Source organism: Molossus molossus, unplaced genomic scaffold (genome assembly GCF_014108415.1).
Source record: "Molossus molossus isolate mMolMol1 unplaced genomic scaffold, mMolMol1.p scaffold_m16_p_1, whole genome shotgun sequence".
Lineage (NCBI taxonomy): Eukaryota > Metazoa > Chordata > Mammalia > Chiroptera > Molossidae > Molossus > Molossus molossus.
Window position 1 is genome coordinate 187,599,383 of NW_023425344.1, and position 19,845 is coordinate 187,619,227.

General features: G+C 38.9%; 1 protein-coding gene across 1 annotated transcript in view; it reads left to right on the plus strand.

Annotated features, from left to right (window-relative positions):
• GALK2 (galactokinase 2) overlaps nt 1–19,845 on the plus strand; it is a 151,896-nt gene that overhangs the window by 45,543 nt on the left and 86,508 nt on the right. The window contains exons 4-5 of the mRNA XM_036255452.1: nt 5,120–5,210; nt 8,053–8,199. Of these exons, the coding sequence (XP_036111345.1) occupies nt 5,120–5,210; nt 8,053–8,199 (238 nt within the window). The remainder of the gene's footprint in view (nt 1–5,119; nt 5,211–8,052; nt 8,200–19,845) is intronic.

Consider the following 19,845-nt stretch of genomic DNA (forward strand, 5'->3'; position numbering starts at 1 on the left):
CCTGTGGTCCTGAGAGACCCGGGTTCGGTTCCCGCTAAGGGCGCGTACCTCGGTTGCAGTTTGTCCCCGGCCCTGGTTGGTTGTGCGGGTGGCAGCCACTCGATGTGTCCCTTTCACGTCGATGTTTCTCTCTCTCTCTCTGTTCCTCTCTCTCCCTCCCACTCTACCTGAACAAAAAATGGAAAAATATCCTCGGGTGAGGATAAAAAAATAAAAAAATAAATAAATAAATAAAAGTCTGTCCAAATCATTTGCCCATTTTTAAGTAAGTTTTTCATCATCTATTTGACCTGTAAGAGTTTTTTAATATATTGTAGATACAAGTTCTTTGTTAGATGTATGTTTTGCAAAATATTTTATTCAGCTGGTGGCTTGAATTTTTATTTTCTTTGCTGTGTCATTTGAAGAAGAATAGTTTTTAATTTTGATGAAGTCCTATTTATTGATCTTTTTTCTTTCAGTTTGTAGTTTTTGACTGTATTTAAGAAGCCTTTGCCAAACCCAAGGTCATTAAATTTTCCCCCAGAGTTTTCTTCTAGAAGTTTTATAGTTTTAATTCTTATATTTAGGTTTATGATTCATTTTGAGTTAATTTTATATGGCATGAGATAAGGGCTGAGGTCTGTATGTTTGCATATGGTTGTTTTCCACCATTTATTGGAAATATTATTTTTTTCCCATTGAATTATCTTGACACCTTTGTTAAAAGGCACAATTGATATATATGTATGGATGTATTTCTGGACTCTATTCTGTTCCATTGATGTGTTTGTCTATCTTTATGTCAATACCACGCTATCTGAAATCTGTAGCTTTTTATTAAAAATATTTTTTCTTTATTGATTTTAGAGAGAGGGGAAGGGAGAGGGAGAGAGAGATAGAAACATGGATGAGAGAACATCGATTGGCCGCCTCTTGCATGCCCCCCACTGGGAATCAGGCCCACAACCTGGGCATGTGCCCTGACTGGGAATCGAACCAGTGACCTCTTAGTGCATGGGTTGACGGTTAACCAGTCAGCCACACCGGCCAGGCTGAAAACTGTAGCTTTATAAGAAGTCTTGAACTCAGGTAGTGTAAATCCTCTTATATTATTTGTCTTCTTAAAATTTGTTTTGGTTATACTAGATCTTTTGCATTTTCTCATTCATTTTAGAATCAGCTGTTTGGTTTCTATGAAAAAGCATGCTGGGATTTTTTTATTGAGGTTGCACTGAATATATAGATAAATTTGGGAAGAACTGACATCTTAACAGTATTTACTTTTCCAATTCACAGACACAGCATACTTCTCCATTTATTTAGGTCTTCAGTTTCTCTCAGAAGTATTTTGTTGTTTTGAAGGTACAGGTTTTGTACATCTTTTGTTAATTTTTTCTAAGTATTTATTTTTTTGATAATGTTGTTATTGTAAGTTTTCTAGCCTAGTGCCTGACACAAACAGGTTAGAAACTGGGCAATTGTTTATTGGAAGAACAGGTGAATGAATGAATAAAATGCATGAGTGGAAAGTGAATCTTGTCTGCTCATTTTGAGGACCTTTTTCTTAGCATTCTACAACATGGATGTAAGAATGGAGACAGCAGATAAATGATGTAATGCAGGAACAAAAGGTGATGGGAAAATGAGCAACTGTTTTTGAACCTTAGGAAAAGGCCAGACAGAGAGGCAGGACAGGGATACTCTAAGCAAATGACATCCAAAAGAAAGCAGGTGTAGACATACTTAGGACAAAATAGATTTCAAGCCAAAAGTGGTAACAAGATGCAAAGATGAACATTAGGTAATGATAAAGAATATATCAAGAAGATATAACATTTATTAATATATATGCACCCAACTCAGGAGCACCAAAATATACAAAGCAACTATTAATAGACTTAAAGGGAGAAATTGATAGCACCACAAAAATAGTAGGAGACTTTAACACCCCACTTACACCATTGGATAAATCCTCCAGACATAAAGTTAACAAGGAGGCCCTGGATGGGTAGCTCAGTTGGTTAGAATGTCATCCTGATATGCCAAGGTTTTGGGTTTAAATCCCTGGTCAGGGCACCTATAAGAATCAACCAATGAATGCATAAATAAACGGAACACAAATCGATGTTCCTTTCTCTCTCTCTCTCTCTCTCTCTCTCTCTCTCTCTCTCAAATCAATAATTAAAAAAGTCAACAAGGAAATATAGGCCTTAAATGACACATTAGATCACACACACTTAATTGATATATGTATAGAACATTACATCCAAAAGCAATGGAATACACATTTTTCTTAAGTGCCTGTGGAACATTCTCAAGGATAGACTATATGTTGGGACATAAAACAAGTCTGAATAAATTTAAAAAGATTGAAATCACACCCAGCATCTTTTCCAGAAACCAAACCCAAAGTCATGGAAGATTGTGATCTAAATGATAGAGAATTCAAAATGGATGTCATGAAGAAACTCAGTAAGATGCAAGAAAACTCAGAAAGGAAATTCAAGGAATAAAACTGTCATTTTATTTTTGTGATATCTTGTTAGTATGATGATTCTTGGTGCTTGATGGGTTGTTTCTCTGCTGGTACATTTGAAGTATGGAAGACTTTCTTAGGCACACCTTGATTTTTAACAATTCCGCAGCTCGGTGATTAGAGGCTCTTTTTCGCCCAGGAGGTGGTGCTATAGCACAAGGTTTTGGTTTGTCTTACCGGAGCCGGCTATACTTGGAGCCAGCGTTTCCCACCCCCACTGCCTTGCCAGAGGTGGCGCAGGTGCCCTCTTCATGGCTGCGTGTGCCTCTGGAGTCACAGGTGCCTTGCTGCCACCGGTGTCGCTGTAGACGCTGGTTTGGCTGTGGTCATGGGTGTCGCTGCCAGGGTCACAGGGATGGTGAGTGCCCTCATTGCTTCCGGAGACAATGCCTTGTGATGCAGGGATGGCAGGGTTTGGGGGGTAGGCAGGGTCTAGAGCCCTGGTACCGCTACTGCCTGGTTCCCTGTGGCTGTTCACCTTTCTGTGGCCAGGAGGTCAGAGACTCACTCCTGTGCTGCCTGCGCTGCATGCTGAGCTCTCCAGTGATGCAGCACCGCCGCCGCCAGGGGAGGCAGCCAGAGTCCCAGGCCCTTCATGTCCTACCCACCCTCTGCCCGCGGCGCCGCCATGGTCGGGACGCTGTTGCGGCCTGGTCCCCAGCGCTGCTGGCTACTGTGCTCGCTAGGGCTGTGGGCTCAGCTGCCCCCCCCTCCCCCCCCAGGGTCAGGAGCACCGTCCCTGCTGTTCCTGGAGTTCTGCCTGCCCTATGCATTCCAGACCACCACCTTGAGATGTATAGTGTGTGGCTCTCTCAGGCATCCTAGTGCCTTGAGCAGAGGAATCTTTCCTGAGCTATTGCTGTCCCACTAGTAGTAGATTGAAGGAGAGAGACAAAGGAAACGTTCCACTCTATCATGATGCTGACATCACTGTCCCAGTATATTTTAACTTCTGTAGGTGATGATAAAGTGCTTGTGATGTGGAGTCAGACTGTGTATGTCCTTGGAGTCACGAAATCTCTCTGAGCCTCCAGGAAGGACTCCTCTCTCCAACCTATTATGCTGACTATAGAAATGACGCCCTCATGTCCTCTGTCCCAACCCAGGTTACACACCATCGCGGCGCGGGACGATGGTGTGTGATCATGACTTGTGTTCATGTTGTCTCGGCTAGATTACAATGCTGAAAAGATAATCCCTTTCCGTTTTCCTTTCTATCCTTCTGAATGCCTTGCACACTGAAGTGGTCATTAAATATTTTCCTTAGGAGATGAGGTATTCATGTTACTGAGTGAAGAAAATGCATGCAAGGTACCTACTACAGTGACTGGCACATAGTATATATTCAGTAACTTATGTGAAGAGCTCTCAGTCAATATGGGGAATGTTGCTTATTTTCTCACTTTGAAATTGATTCCTACCCCCTCTTCCATTTCTCCTTTGGCTGACTTAGAAGCCTATCTATTTTTAATTTTGAAATAATTTTTGGCTTACAAAGACATCACAAAAATAGTCCTCATGCATTACATCAAGGAGGCACACAGTGTCTCTTTACTGGTGATGTTTAGGGTGGTACCCTCCTTGCAGTAAGTATCTGGTGGGGAAATGCCTGGAGTATATGTAAATATCTTGTTTCTCATCATATTTATACTCAGTAACTTTAGCATTCACTAATGTTTCTTTACTGAAACAGTTATCATGGAGTTTGCCAAATATTGATTTTTTTATTTCCATCATTTATTTTCTATATCTATTAGTTGTCATTTTAGTCAAAGGAAGAGCTTTCCCTTCTCCTTCATTTAGCTACTTACTCATTTGTTAATTTATATCAGTATAGATTTATGGCATGGTATTTTTTTTTTTTTTTAATCCTCATCCGAGGACATTTTTCCATTTTTTGTACAGATAGAGTGGGAGGGAGAGAGAGGAAGAGAGAGAGAGGGAAACATCGATGTGAAAGGGACACAGCAAGTGGCTGCCACCCGCACGACCAACCAAGGCCGGGGACAAACTGCAACCGAGGTACGTGCCCTTAGCGGGAACCGAACCCGGGTCTCTCCGGACCGCAGGCGGACGCTCTAACCGCTGAGCCAAACCGGCCAGGGCATGGCATGGTATTTTATTCAACGAGTTATGATCCATTAGAATCATTATTTGTCTTATTTATTCCATTTTTTCTTAAACTGTGCATATGACAAAATTTGATGGATGGCAGAGAGTGTGGGGAAAGAAGGCTTGAAGCACTTCTGTTCCAGTTAGAGGTACGCCAAACAGCAGGGCTAAAGGGTAAAGTTTACTAGTGTAACAACGACCATCATGAAATAAAAAGTGGTATAGATGCTAAAATACATCATTTCCTCTCTGTTTTAGGAAATAAAAAGCATCATTTGGAAGTAGTTTAGTTATTAAGGTCACTATAACTTCTCTTAACTTTCAGCAGCTGGAGATGTTTTGAGATAGACTGTGAAGCACATATATTGAAAGTAAATGAAAAATGAGATTTCAGTATCACTTTCTTGGCACAAGATGGCAGCAGTGAGCCATCGATTTTGCAGCACAGGGCCTCTAGACTGAAATTCATGGTCTCTTTTGTTTTTGCAGGGACTTCAATACTAGTACTAAAAACATTCAGATTGACAAAACCAAACCTCTGTGGCATAACTATTTCCTATGTGGATTTAAAGGAATTCAGGTAAATTGGCTTATAAGGTACCTACTAGCATTTGAGACTATAATGTTTATTATATCAAGATTTATTTTATTTACTCTATCATTTTTGTCTCTTTTCAATGCTAATTGATATTTCTGTTCTATTTTGCTAACTCATGTGTTTCAGGGGATGGGGTGGATATGACTCTTTCTGGGTGGTATTCACAGAGGGCAGTAATGGCTGTTCATAAGTCAGATAAGTCAGGTGTGTCTGACATCTTTCTGGTTTTTAAATTTTTTTCAAATTTTCTTTTGAAGGATACATTCTAGGAATATTATTCACATTTTGTTCTAGGGATATAGAGATGTGTTTTTTAATAGGATTCATAGTTGAACAACCCCAGGTTTGAATCTGGATTCTGCCCAGCTGTATTAATGAACCTCTTAAGTCTCAGATCTGTTAGCTGTAAAATGGTGTCACTGCTGTATCAACAAAGAGCGATTGCAAGGATTATGCAACCTTGATGCACAGTAGTCATTCAATAAATGGTAAATGATATTGTTATTACCACTTCAGATGGGGTTAAAAAAGATGTAGTGAAATTTATTAGAATAAGTATTTTCCTAGAAACTTGGAATAATTACTTTGAACATCTCTAATGTCCTATACAAGAACAAGAAAATAAAATATTTCCACTTTCCTAATTAAAAAAGTATGAAGGACAAGAGTAAAATTGATTTGCTAAACCAATTTGACTTGTTATTAAAAATCCATGTTTCAGAGAGCTGTGCACCTTAGTGCTGGGTAGTCTTATCAGAAATGTTCTCATGAGTGGCCTAGGACTCAGTGGCCTATCTGTTACAGAAGTACATCACAGAAGTACATCACATTGATTTTTGATGTGTAGTCTTGTACTCTAATTATGATGGCTCTGGTCTTGGAGTTCCTCCTTTCCTCCCCCCCTCCTTCCTTCCTTTCTTTTTTCCTTCCTTCCTTCCTCTCAGACACATGGTAATAACTTACGGAAAAAGTTATTGGCAGGCTTTCAATCTTGAAATGATTTGGCTTGTCATATGTGTTAGTGGGAATTACAGTGTTTGGAAGCATTTACCTGGCAAATGCAATTTGATCTTCCTTACAGCAACATGCCTTTTGTAGCATATTGGTAAAGTGACCTAAATAATGCATGTTGCTTTGTGTTGCTTTTGAGAATTTCAGGTCCTAAAGCCTTCCTATTTGGTTTGATAACTTATGTGCAAAAACAGGTTTGTGCAATAAATTTTTGGCAGAAAAGTAATTTAAAGTTAGCCTGTTCAGAAACCTTCAAATTCAAATACTAGGAAGTTCCAGAGGATAATCTGTGTATATTAAATCAAACATATTATCCTTTTAGGATAGAGCTATTACAGAATTTGGTAAAACCTATTTGCATTTTTGAATCTGTTGTACATTTTAATTTAAACTTTGCATGATAAGTTCATAAGTATGATTCACATTCATAACACCCTGTGACTAGTTTATGGTTAAATATATAGCATTCAACAAAGATTTTTTTTTTAAAAAAACAACAACAAGCTGTCTTGATGTTCTGTATGAAAGGGCGTTAACAACAGCAGTGTTTCAGTTTATAATTTGTATTTCTGGAAAGGACATTTTTAGATGACTTGAAATCAAGAAAAGAAGTGCATCTAACTGAATCTTTTGTGGTGCATGAATTTTGCCTGTTTAGGGAAAAAAAAAAGGACAAAAAAGTAAGGGAAAAAAACTTAGTCTTTTATTTGTAGAGTTTTGTTGTTACTTTGGTTGTTCTGACTAGTTTATTGAAATTTCTCCCTAGAATAATATGTATGATGAAATGCATAATTATGTAATATAATAGTATTTTGTTCTTTGGTCTTGAGCCATTTGAGTAATTTACAAACACAATGGTAGTTTTCTTGATGAGGAAGTGGCCTTGAATTTATTTTTAATCTCAAACCACAAAGGTTATATGATCAGCTATCATCCCCAGTGTCATCCTACGTATCCGTCTAAGTCTCCTAGAGCTTTCCATGTTGAGACCAGAGTCTGCGTGTTCCGGGCTTTTCTGTGTGGAGACCTAGAGTTTCTCTGCTTTGTTTAGAGTCTGCATTCTTATTTGTGGCTGAATTCTAATTTGACCATCTTGAAAGCTACCATATGGCAAAACTGTATCTATAAAGTCTAGTAAAAATCTGGATTTCCTCATGTAGCTGACTCACATTAAACCACAGTGACAGTGTGTTGGCCCATGTTTCTGATTGCAACGGAGAAGTTCTCAACCAGAAACCAGAGACCAGGGTCCCACTTCTAGCTCTCTACATATGGTCTTGGGAAATTTAATCTTTTGGTGCCTACGTTTTTCCATAAGTAAAACAGAACTGAGAGTTTGGAGCACTTTTTCTTCATAGACCCTTCTGAAGAAATACTCCATAGAGATGAGCCACTGCTTGGTGTTAGACTTTCACAATCACAGAGTGTTGGGATTGTACTACATAGAATTTAATCTGTCTTGCTAATAATTGTGTATTTCTTTTCTTACTATTTGAGAAGTTTAATTATAACTATTTAATATTTTCCCCATATCTGTTCATATAAATTAATATTCAAGAAAAGGATAATTCAAGACAATTTTAGGAAATGGATCAGTAGTTTTTTGTTGAACAGAGTAAAAAGAAATCCTCATGTTACCATACCCTTACATAAAATGTTATAGACTCAAGTGAATGGAATTGTACAAGTAGTTTCTATAAATAGCGTAATAAGTCCATTGATACACTTTGCTCCCTGGGGAATAAAAGAACACTTTGCTGTTCCTTGAATCCAACACCGAAGTTACTAGTGCTGTCTTTTCTTCTGTTTTCAGGAACACTTTGGTCTTAGTGACCTGACTGGAATGAACTGCCTGGTGGATGGGACCATCCCACCAAGTTCTGGCCTCTCCAGCTCCAGTGCTTTGGTCTGTTGTGCTGGCTTGGTGACGCTCACAGCTCTGGGAATGAACCTATCCAAGGTACCCAACTTGAATGTGTTAGCTGCACAGAAACCTCTTTTTCTAAAGATATTAGCATCTGAATCTCAAAATTAGAATGCGTTCTTTTGATGGAAAAACTTTGTCTTACTTAAAGGACTATGCATGCATGTATTGTAACTTAACAAGTCCTGCTTGTGATAAACCACTCTAAGGTAGCTGATACCTTCCGAACAGTGAGCAGATCTGTGAATAAATATATCAAAATGCTCTTAATCTAAAAAAACCCCAAAATCTCTTAATCTAAAGTGTGGAATTGGAATGCATGGATATCTTTTAGATCACCTCATTAACAAGTTTAGAATAAGAAATTCTAGGCTTCATGGTTGGACCTGCTTATTTTCACCCAAAACCTTAAATTAAATATATAACAAGCAATAGGTAAAAACTAGGCAATAAAGGAACTGAACAGCGTATCTGTTTATGCCAGCAGGTTAGTCACTGAAATAAACTTAAAAAAAAAAAAAAATTGCATTACAAAGAGGAAGTGCTTATTTAAAGGAAACATAAATCCTACAGGAGGTCAGAAAGACTTCACTTTACAAGTTCACATAAATCTGTGCAGTTTAGAGCAGGTGTGCTTAGCTTTAATTAATGCTTTGAGTTCTGGTTTTAATAAAATGTTATCATAGGTTCTTTTTATCCCATGTACATACACTACTGAGTTTATAAACGGTTTGGGAACACAGACTGGGCATCAGGCAGATCAGGAGAAAAGACATCTACATGCTTTGTCTTTCTTAAGCCTGTTTAAACTTCCAGTTTGAATTTTTTATATGTAAGAGAAAAGAGAAAAATGAAGAAGAAAGGAAAACGTCAGATAGCGTTTTCCTTAGCTGTTATATGTAACTATACATTAATTAGCCCTTTGTTAGCAATGGTTTATTTGAAGGGAAGGATGATTTGCTTGTTATTATTTGTTTGAGAAGAGAGAAATCAAGGGAATGAAAGTCCATATATAAAATTTGTCATTGACTGACCACTGTGGCTTAGTGATTGAGCGTCCATCCATGCACCAGGAGGTTGCCGATTTGGTTCCATTTAGGGCTCATGCCCAGTTGCTATTTCAATCCCCAGTAGGAGGCATGCAGGAGGCAGCTGATCAATGTTTCTATCTCCCTTTCCCTCTCCCTGAAATCTATTAAAAGTATTTTTAAAAATTGTCATCATTTAACCATTATTTATCTAGTGGTTACTCTGTGGCAGGTAATGTTTAAGGCATTGGAGATATACTAGGTAGTTTTAACCCTCACAGTGCTTATGATCCAAAAAGGGAATAGAAACAAGTAAGTTGGGAATAAAATAGAGTGCGATAAGTGGATAAGTAGTGTGCTAGGGCAGCAGATCTAACCCAAATTTAGAGAGCATAGGGCAGCTAACCTGAGACACAAGGGCTTGTAGATGTTAGTCAAAAAGTACTGAGAGCATGATAACACTGATAATGTCAGATAGGCATGTATCCAGTAGAGGGCACAGCATGTGGAAATATCTAGAGTAAGAGAGATCATGGTTTATTGGAAGAGCTAAAATAAGCTTAATTTGGCTGAAACACAAAGTAATTTGGATGACAGGGTAGAAGACTAGGTGCTTGTAAATCATGTTGAGTAATTTGGGCTTTATCCTGATAGCAGTGTAAAACCATCGCAAACTTTTAGGAAGAGGGTAACATGATCCTATTTTAGAAAGATTACCTTGGCTCTATTATAAAATCTAGATTTGAAGGCAACAGTATTAGCAGTAGGGAGGTGATTGGGTTTCGGGTAGTGGCAGTGAAAATGGAGAGATTGCACGGTAAATTTAAGGCCCATCGCAGACAGAATCAGTGGGACTAGATTTTTGATTGGGTGTGAGGACAGGGGACAGCAAAGAGTCAAGGATTATAACCAAGTCTCTGGCTTGGTGTAAGTCATTGGAACAAGTAATAGAGATGAAAAAAATAGGTGTGGGGAAAAGCAGAAATGTTGACTATGAGGAATCCGTGGACATACTGATGAAGTTGTATAATATTTAGTTACAAACAATGTCTCTGAAGGAAGATCTGGATTTGAGATGGTCCATTGGAGAGTCATCAGTATGTAATTAGTTTTGAAGCCATAGGAATGGAGGAGACTATTCAATGGTGCAGCGTAGGAAAGAAAGATAAGGAAGAGTGTAACAGAGTTCTGACAGGCACAAGCCTTTGAGGGGTGGCAGAGGAAGAGATGTCCACTGAAGAGCCCAGGCCGTCATCAGAGGGACGGGAGGAATCCCAGCAAGGGGAGGCAGCAGCAAGGGCAAGGGAGAGAATATTTCATGGAAGGGATGGCAGTGGTGGCAAATGCTGCTGAGAGGAGAAGACAAGGACTAAGAAGTAGCCATTAGATTTAGCATTAAGGAAGTTGAATACAACTTTGGAAAAAGCAGTCTAAAATAAGAATAGTTTGAAGGGTCTATGAGAGGTAGAAAAGTGGGAAAGTTTAGTGGATACAAAAAGTCTGGCTATGACTGGAAAAAAAGAACCTGGTATCTATGGTGGATTGAGGTTGAGTAATTAATTTCTTTTTTAATGGGAGGACTGGTGAAATTTATTTTTCTTTGCATTTTTCTGGCCCTTTTATGGTATGAATATCCAAGGGAAAAAGAAAACTTGAACCTGTGGGATTCAATTTGGATGTCCCTGTGCTTTCAAAGGAAAGAATAGCAAATATTTTGGCATAAAAACAGACACATAGATCAATGGAATGGAACAGAGAGTCCAGAAATAAACCCACATGTATATGAACAATTAATTTATGACAAAGAAGCCAAGAATATGCAATGGGGAAAAGACAGTCTCTTCAATAGATGGTGTTGGGGAAACGGGACAGCCACATGGCAGAGAATGAAACTGGGCTCCTATCTTACACCATACACAAAAACTAACTCAAAACGAATGAATGACTTGAATGTAAGACCTGAAACCATAGAACTCCTGGAGGAAACATGGGTGGTAAGGTCCTTGACATGGTCTTGGTGATGATTTTTTTTGGATTTGACATCAAAAGCAACAGAAACAAAAACAAAAATAAACAAGTCAGACTACTTCAAACTCAAAAGCTTCTGTATAGCAAAGGAGACAAAACCCCAAACAATCCAATTAAAAATGGGCAGAGGATTTGACTAGACATTTTTTCAAAGGAGACACATGGTCAAAAGGCACATGAAAAGATGCTTAACATCCCTAATCATCAGGAAAATACAAATCAAACCACAATGAGATATTACCTCATACCTGTTAAAATGGCTATTATCAAAAAGAAAAGAAATAACAAGTGTTGGCAAGGATGTGGAGAAAAAGGAACCATTGTGCATTGTTGGTAGGAATGTGGATTGGTGCAGCCACTATGGAAAACAGTATGGAGGTTCCTCAAAGAACTTCCATAATCCAGCAATCCTACTTCCGGGTATTTATCTGAAGAAAATGAAGACACTAACTTAAAAAGATACACGCACGCCTATGTACATTGCAGCATTATTTACAATAGCCCAAATATGTAAATAACCTAAGTATCGGCCCATCAGTGGATGAATGGATAGAGAAGATGTGGTACACATACATTAGAATGTTATTCAGCCATAACAAAGAATGAAATCTTGCCATTTGCAACAACATGGATGGATTTGAGGGCATTATGCTAATTGAAATAAACCAGACAGAGAAAAATAAATACTGTATGATCTTACTTATATGTGAAATCTTAAAACAAACAAACAAACAAAACCTCCCCCCAAAACCACGCTAAAACATACAGAGAACAGATTGGTGGTTGCCAGAGGTGGAACGGGAGTTGGGTGAGTGAAATGGGTGAAGGTGGTCAAAAGGTACAACGTTCCATTAATTAATAAGCCATGGGGATATAATGCGCAGCATAGCATATACAGTTAATAACACTGTATGCATATTTGAAAGTTGCTAAGAGGGTAAATATTAAAAGTTCTCATAAGAAATTCTGTAACTATGTATGGTTTTGGATGTTAGCTGGATTTATTATTATCATTTCACAATAGATACAAATATCAAATCATGTGGTACACCTGAAAATAATATACTGTTGTATGTCAATTATACCTCAAAGAAAATTGGATAAATGTCAAATCAGAACTATCTTTGACTCCGTTGCCTAAAAGGAACAATTATGTAAGTTTTAGTTTTCTCTGCTAGTCAAAATTGTATTGACAATGCTTTGTTTTCTAGGGCTGAGCATAATTATTTGTAGAGTTTCTTTTTTGTAGTGAGATAGAATCTTGACTGAAAGGAAGCCTCTAATTTATTTAGTCTTTAGTTAAGTGCCAATTGTGTACTTGACTTAGAATATAAGACTTAAAGGAGGTAACTTTAGAGTTGAGCTAGTTAAAAAAATTCTTTTCCCACTGATGTATGTCAGTATCCTGTTAGGAAACAAATGGCACGCAGGATATAAATGAAAAAAAGTTAATAAAGAGACAGTTTATAGATTTGTGGGCAGGGTCAAGGGGCACAACCGGGAAGGGTTGGCTCTTTTGTGAAGCCAGACCCATTATACTGCTGGAGCTGGAGCTGTAGAATCATGCTACCTGGAATGCAGTGAGGTGGGTGGGAATGGCCACAAGGGGGAGTTGTTCATGGAGGTCAGTTTCTTGGGGGACAGAGCTGTGTGAGAATGGAGTGGCAGGAAGGCAAACAGAATAACCAACCTATGTGATAAAGAAATAAGTCCCACAGGAGACTGGTGACTAATGCTCTCGCAGTAGATAATGAATCCCCTCCCAGTCATATGTACGCTCAGTATGCCCTATACAATTGCAGATAACAATTACTGCAAAAACAGGTAGTCCTGCTTATCATATCCCATGTGGAACTTGTTAATTTATTAATAAACTAAGTGTTGTATGTCTGAATTCAGTCTAACAAGATGTCCAAGTACACCATTAATTCCTGGAAGTCAGAAATTATGAATCAGAATGAACTGACAGAGAATATGGTGTGATAAAAGACCTATGAATTAGAAAGGCTAGAGTTTTCAAGATGACAGAATGAAGACATAGCTACTCTTTCTTTTTCCATTGCTCATTTGTTGTTCTCTTCTCAAATAATCATCCCCAAACAACAGGGAAACAAGAAAAGAAGGCACAGCTTCCATCTTTGAAAAATCAAGGAGACATAAGTAACCCTAAGTCAGAGCCAAGTGTTGTGAAGGGAGGTGCTAATGGAAAGCAAGCTGGCTCACTGTAAGCAAGCTGTAAAGGCTTCAGAACTGGAGGCACCAGTACCAGAAAAAGCAGGGTGATATGGCAGGTGGACATTTATTTGAAAGTCTTTATCCATTAGCCCAGCGGTTTTTATCCATTAGACCAAGATGTGGGTCACAACCCCTTTGGGGGTTCAACACTCCTTTCACAGAGGTCGCCTAAGACCATCAGAAAACATATTTCTGATGACAATTCATAATAGTAGCAAAATTACAGTTATGAAGTAGCAACAAAAATAATTTTATGGTTGGGGGTCACCACAACATGAGAAACTGTATTAAAGAGTTGCGGCATTAGGAAGGTTGAGAACCACTGCATTAGACCCTCAGAGCCTACTGGCTAAGTAAGGAGACCATTTCCCCCCACCTTTGCAGGAGTCTCTGAAGAAGTAACATGGAGACTGTAAGCATAAAGAAAGGCAAGAGGAGCCCGGCTGGGGTGGCTCAGTGGTTGAGCATCGATCCATGTACCAAGAGGTCACCAGTTTGATTCCCGGTCAGGGCACATGCCCAGATTGCGGGCCCGATTCCCAGTGGGGAGCATGCAGGAGGCGGCCAATTGATGTTCTCTCTCATCGATGTTTCTCTCTCTCTCTCTCTCTCTAAAAGTCAATTAAAAAAAAAAAAGAAAGGCAAGAAGAGAATAGAATGGAAAACTAGGGGATTAAAGGACGTTCTGCATCTCAAGGGTGAAATCCTAACTCCCTCCCTCTGGTCAGCTCTGGCACACCGGCAGCCTTGCCACACCCTACCAGGAACACTGAAGATCCTTCTCGGAGGAAACCAAACCGTCCTGGGGAAAAGGTGCTGACTTTGTGATCTCCTCTCACAAAAATTCTCCCGCTACTCTGTTCCCCTGTTAGAAGCCCGTTTCCAAAGTTTCTAATCAGCTTTTTAGTGACTCACTATTAAATATGATAGAACATTAAAAGATAATTAGACTTTGGAAGAAAGCCTCCAACATGAAGCAAACAAACAAACAAAGAGAAAAAAGGAACTCAGAGGAAACAGAGACAATGCTGAAAGCAGAAGAATGCTTCAAAGAGGCCACGATGTCCTCAGAGATAAAAGAAAATGCTGAAGAAAGAATAGAATGTCATTTTAAAAAGAGAAACAATAAGAAAGAGCTTTTGGGTATTAAAAATATAGCTAAAACAAAATGTTCTGTAAAAGGATTGGAAGGACTCTTTGATAAAGTAGGAAATTAAAAAAGCTGAACAATAAGAGAGAAAAAAAAGGAACATTTATAGATTAATTCTAGAAATTTGATATCCAGCTAGAAAGGTGAAAAAGAGAAAACTGTCACTAGAAAATTATTTAAAATTTTTTTCTCTAAAGTAATAACATGAATTCTCAGATTGAAAGGTATTCACTAGATGTTCAACACAATACGTGAAAAAAAATCCTCAAAATATATCTCAATAAAAAAAATTTAAAAAGTACAAAAAAATATACCAAACCAAAGTATACCATCTGGAAATTTTGAAACTTGACTATTAATATAAAATACGCTAAAGCTGATTGAGAGAGCAAGAGAAAGGAAGGGAAACATAACACTCAAAGGATCAGAATGAAAATTAACTTATCAAAAACAGCTTTGGAAGATAGAAGGCAACAAAATAGTATCTTCAAAATATAAATTTAGTTTATAATAAATGAATTATTATATAGCTTATAATAAGTGTAAGGATAGACAAATATTCTCCAACAGGCACAGTCTAAATGTCTGCAGGATGTAATCCATGTGAAAACTGGGGAGTAAACCAAGAAAGAAGATGACGTGGAAATTAGGAAATGGGGATCCTATGTAAGGAGACTGGCTGGGTATTTTTTGAACATTAGCGAGGGGAAATCCCAACATAGCTTATACCCATGACATCCAGCAGTTAGAAAAACTCTCAGTATAGGTTAGACCTAGAAGAGGGAGCGAAAAAATGAAATTGATAAATCTTATCAGGAAACAAGCAAGCGAACAAACAAACACTGATAAATCTGACATGTTTGACCATGTGGAAAATGGACTGAGAGTGACATTACAGAGTTGTTTTAGGGTATGGGAAGGCTTAGCTGAACGTATAAATAAAACAAAGCAAATGAGGAAATTAAGAAGTTATTCAATTTAGGTAAAAGAAAAAAAAATAGTCCAGAAGGGAAATAAATTATTTTTCATTATTTGGCTCATAAGCGAATATTAGTGTTAGTGATTAATGCACTGAATATGGATTTAACCAAAATTTTTGGCATGCATTTATTGAGGAAGTTTGGGGAGAAGGGAAAGTGGGTATAAGAGGGCTAAAATCCTCACTTACCATAATAGGAAGGCAGCAGATAAACTTTAAAATGGAGTAACCAGGAAATAGCATGTTACTGAGATTTGATCATTTAAAGCAAGAGCTAGGTGTTGATAGTAACTCTGGCACACAGCTCTGGGGATGAGGATGAAAGGGCAAGAGCCAGGGACTGCTTTTGTTATCCTTTTAGCTTGTTTGATCTTTTAGATTATGTGCATATATTCCTTCTGTGAAAGTAAAAATTAATTGAAAATAAAGAAAAGCATAGAAGGAAGGGGTTAATGGAGTGAAAGGTAAGAGGGGCAATGGATGATCCAAATTATTGCAGTTGAAGGAGCACGAAGATGAAGAGGCAAGAAGGGATTCAGTGAGCCAAAGTTAGAGATTGAGAACAGATGAGCTACTGGACTGTGACCAGATCAGAAAGGCCCAGGGAGAGGCTTGTTGATGGGTTTTGGGTGAAAGCATCCAAGAAAATGCAGGCATCTTCCACTTAATGGCAGCAGTTCATTCCAAAAATCAGAGGTCTGCACAGGCGGGCGCCTATTTCTTATTATGTGAAATAGGAAAAATTATAATGCATTACTTAACTCCACTAATTTTCTGCAATGTTGAAAAAACACAGCAAAAACTCCTCTATATAAGGAACACAGAAATACAATGAAAAATACTTAAAACAACTTTCTTGAACATCAAACAATTAATATGGTTGTTAACAAGCAGTTACTTTACTTAGTAATACCCTGTATGTCTTCTCTGTCAACACCCGGTATCCCAGTATTTTGCACACTGTTTTGTTAACTATGTTGTATTTAGGTATTGGGATGTAAGTATATATTTTTTCTTACATAAACTTCTTTCAAAAAGTGTTGTATTGAGAGATGTTTACACTATATCTATGTGAAGTTTGAGTATCAAAACCCAGGAGGTGTTTTATCAGGAAAACGTTAGTTGGTAAGACACTCTGTAAGGTATACCTGTACTCTGTCAGCCAGGATTCAGGTTGCTAAAGACTTGTGGCCAGTTTCTTTCTGTTCTTAGAGTTTCCTTGGAGACCAAGAAAAAAGGGCCAAGTTCCTCTTAAGGATCTTAGACTAGAGATAGCTGGCTTGCTTGGGAAGACAGGTTGCAACTCTAAAGGCAAGCCTTGGATAGTAGTTGTGTTAGGTTGGCTTCTACCCACATCTTTCCTCTGCTGGGGTGAGATAGGGTGAGGTATAGATTTTAGTTTTTTTTAAACCTCACCTGAGGACACTTTTACATTTATCTTCAGACAGAGTGGGAAGGAGAGAGGAAGAGAAAGAGAGAGAAGGAGAGAGAGAAACATCGATGTGAGAGAGACACATCAATTGGTTGCCAATGCATGACCTCAACTGGGGCTGGGGACGAACCACAACCGAAGTAACATGCCCTTGGCTGGAATCGAACCTGGGACTCTTTGGTCTGCAGGCCGATGCTCTAACTGCTGAGCCAAACCAGCCAGGGTGATTTTTGTTTTTTTAAAATATTTTTTCTCCTTATTGATGTTACAGAGAGAGAGGAAGGGAGAGGGAGAGACAGATAGAAACATCCACTGGCCGCCTCCTGCATGTCCCCCACTGGGGATTTGGCCCACAACCTGGGCATGTGCCCTGACCGGGAATCAAACCGGCGACCTCTTGATGCATGGGTCGATGCTCAACTACTGGGCTATACGGGCTGGGTCTTTTTTTGTTTGTTTAATCTCACCTAAGGATATTTTTCTATTTATCTTCAGATAGACTGAGAGGGAGGGGGAGAGACAGAGAGAGACACATCGATATGAGAGGGACACAGACTGGTTGCCTCTTGACTGGAATGGAACCCGCGACTCTTTGGTCTGCAGGCTGTTGCTCTAACCTCTGAGCCAAACCAGCCAGAGCTGGTGAGGTATAGATTTTGAATTCATGAGATGGTGGACTGAGCCAGTGATAGTTCGAAGATCCACTTTGGAGGATTGGGGGGATATAGTAAAAGAATATAAGCTGTGTTGTATCCCTCATATTGAAGTATAAGGAGGAGAAATCCCTTATTACCTTGGCTGATGAATGTTGAAATGACTAGCAGGGAGCAATGGGGTAGGATGGTATTCTGTGTGTGGATATCTTTAGCATTTGTCAAAAATGTAATCCTTGTGCCTTGGACAGGTGGCTGGGGTGGTTGGAGTGTCATCCCGCACACGAAATTAAAAGGTTTTAAATTCAGTCTCCGGTTGGAGTGTGTGCAGGAGGTGGCCAATAGGTGTTTCTCACATCAATGTTTCTCTCTCTCTCTCTCTCTCTCTCTCTCTCTCTCTCTCTCTCTCTCATCAATGAACTGTATCCTCTGGTGAGGATTAAAAAAAAAATTCTTGTGATTTTGAGAAACTCAGAATATGGGTTGGGTATAAAACTTTTTCTTGAGGGTTACAGTCCATTGAGGTAGCTGGGGAAGCTCAGAGTTAGGTGTAAAGAGTCCTGTTCATCATTCAGAAGCCAGGCATAATAGGGATAACACTGGATATGTGAGGGAGTGTGTCCCAGAAAAGACAGGCTTTTCAGCCACAGTATAAACTTCCTATCCTAAGTCTTGGAAGTAGCAGTTGATGGACATTTATTGAATAACTTCTATGTGCCAGACATTGTAGTAGGCATTAAGGATACAGCTGTCAATGACATTGGTGAAGCCCCTGCTTTCATGGAACTTACATGCTGGTGGTTGTGGAGATGGTGGGAGATAATGAAAAGCTATCCAAATAAATATATAGTATAATATCAGCTAGGGCTATGAAGAAAAAGTAAGCCATAGTAAGGGGGAGTTGCTATTTTAGATGGCGAGTTAGGATAAATCCTCTTTAAAGAGGAGACATTTAAGCAGAGACCTGAGGGAGTGAGCAGAGAAGAGAGGCAGAAGGCAAAGCAAGTGCAAAATTCCTCAGGGAAAAGTGTATTTGTCATGCCCAGGAGGACTAGCAGAGGCCTGTAGATCGGGTGTGGTGAGCTGGGGAGAGGCAGGTGGGGGAAGTGAGCTGAGAGTGGTTGTCAGAGGCCGCATTGTGTAGGGTCTAACTTGGATTTCGTTCAGCTGTAATAGAAGGCCTTGGGAGGGCTGTGAGCTGAGGATGGCAGGATGTGATTTATATTGATTTGAGTTCTTTCAGCTGGGAATACCACACTGTATCCTATCCTGGCATGGGAGGGAACAATTAAAAAAAGAATGATAGCCACAGCAATCTTGAAAAAGAAGAACAAAGTAGGAGGGATCACATTACCAGATTTCAGGTTATACTACAAAGCCACTGTAATCAAAACAGCTTGGTACTGGCACAAGAACAGCACATAGATCAATGGAACAGAATAGAGAACCCAGAAATTGACCCAAGACAATATGCTCAATTAATATTTGACAAAGGTGGCAAGAGCATACAGTGGAGACAAGACAGTCTCTTCAATAAATGATGTTGGGAAAACTGGACAGTTACCTGCAAAAAAATGAAGCTAGAACACCAACTTACACCATACACGAGAATAAACTCAAAATGGATAAAAGACTTAAATGTAACTTGTGAATCCATAAAAATTCTAGAAGAAAATGTACGCAACAAAATCTCAGGCATCATACGCAGCAGAATTTTCATTGATACATTACCTAAGGCAACAGAAACAAAGGAAAAAATGAACACATAGGGCTACATCAAACTAAAAAGCTTCTGCATAGGAAAAGAAACAACTATCAAAACGGAAAGGGATCCCACTATATGGGAGACCATAATCGCCAACGATGCATCAGATAAGGGATTAATTTCCAAAATATATAGAGTGCACATACAACTCAACAAAAGGAAGACAAAGAACCCAATTAAAAAATGGGCAAAGGACCTAAATAGACACCTCTCCAAAAAGGACATACAAATGGCCAAGAGACATATGAAGAAATGCTCAACATCAGAGAGATGCAAATTAAAACAACTATGAGGTATCACCTCACACCTGTCAGAATGGCCGCCATCAACAAATCATCAAACAACAAATGTTGGGGAGGGTGTGGAGAAAAGGGGACTCTAGTACACTGCTGGTGTTAAAAATTGAACTGCC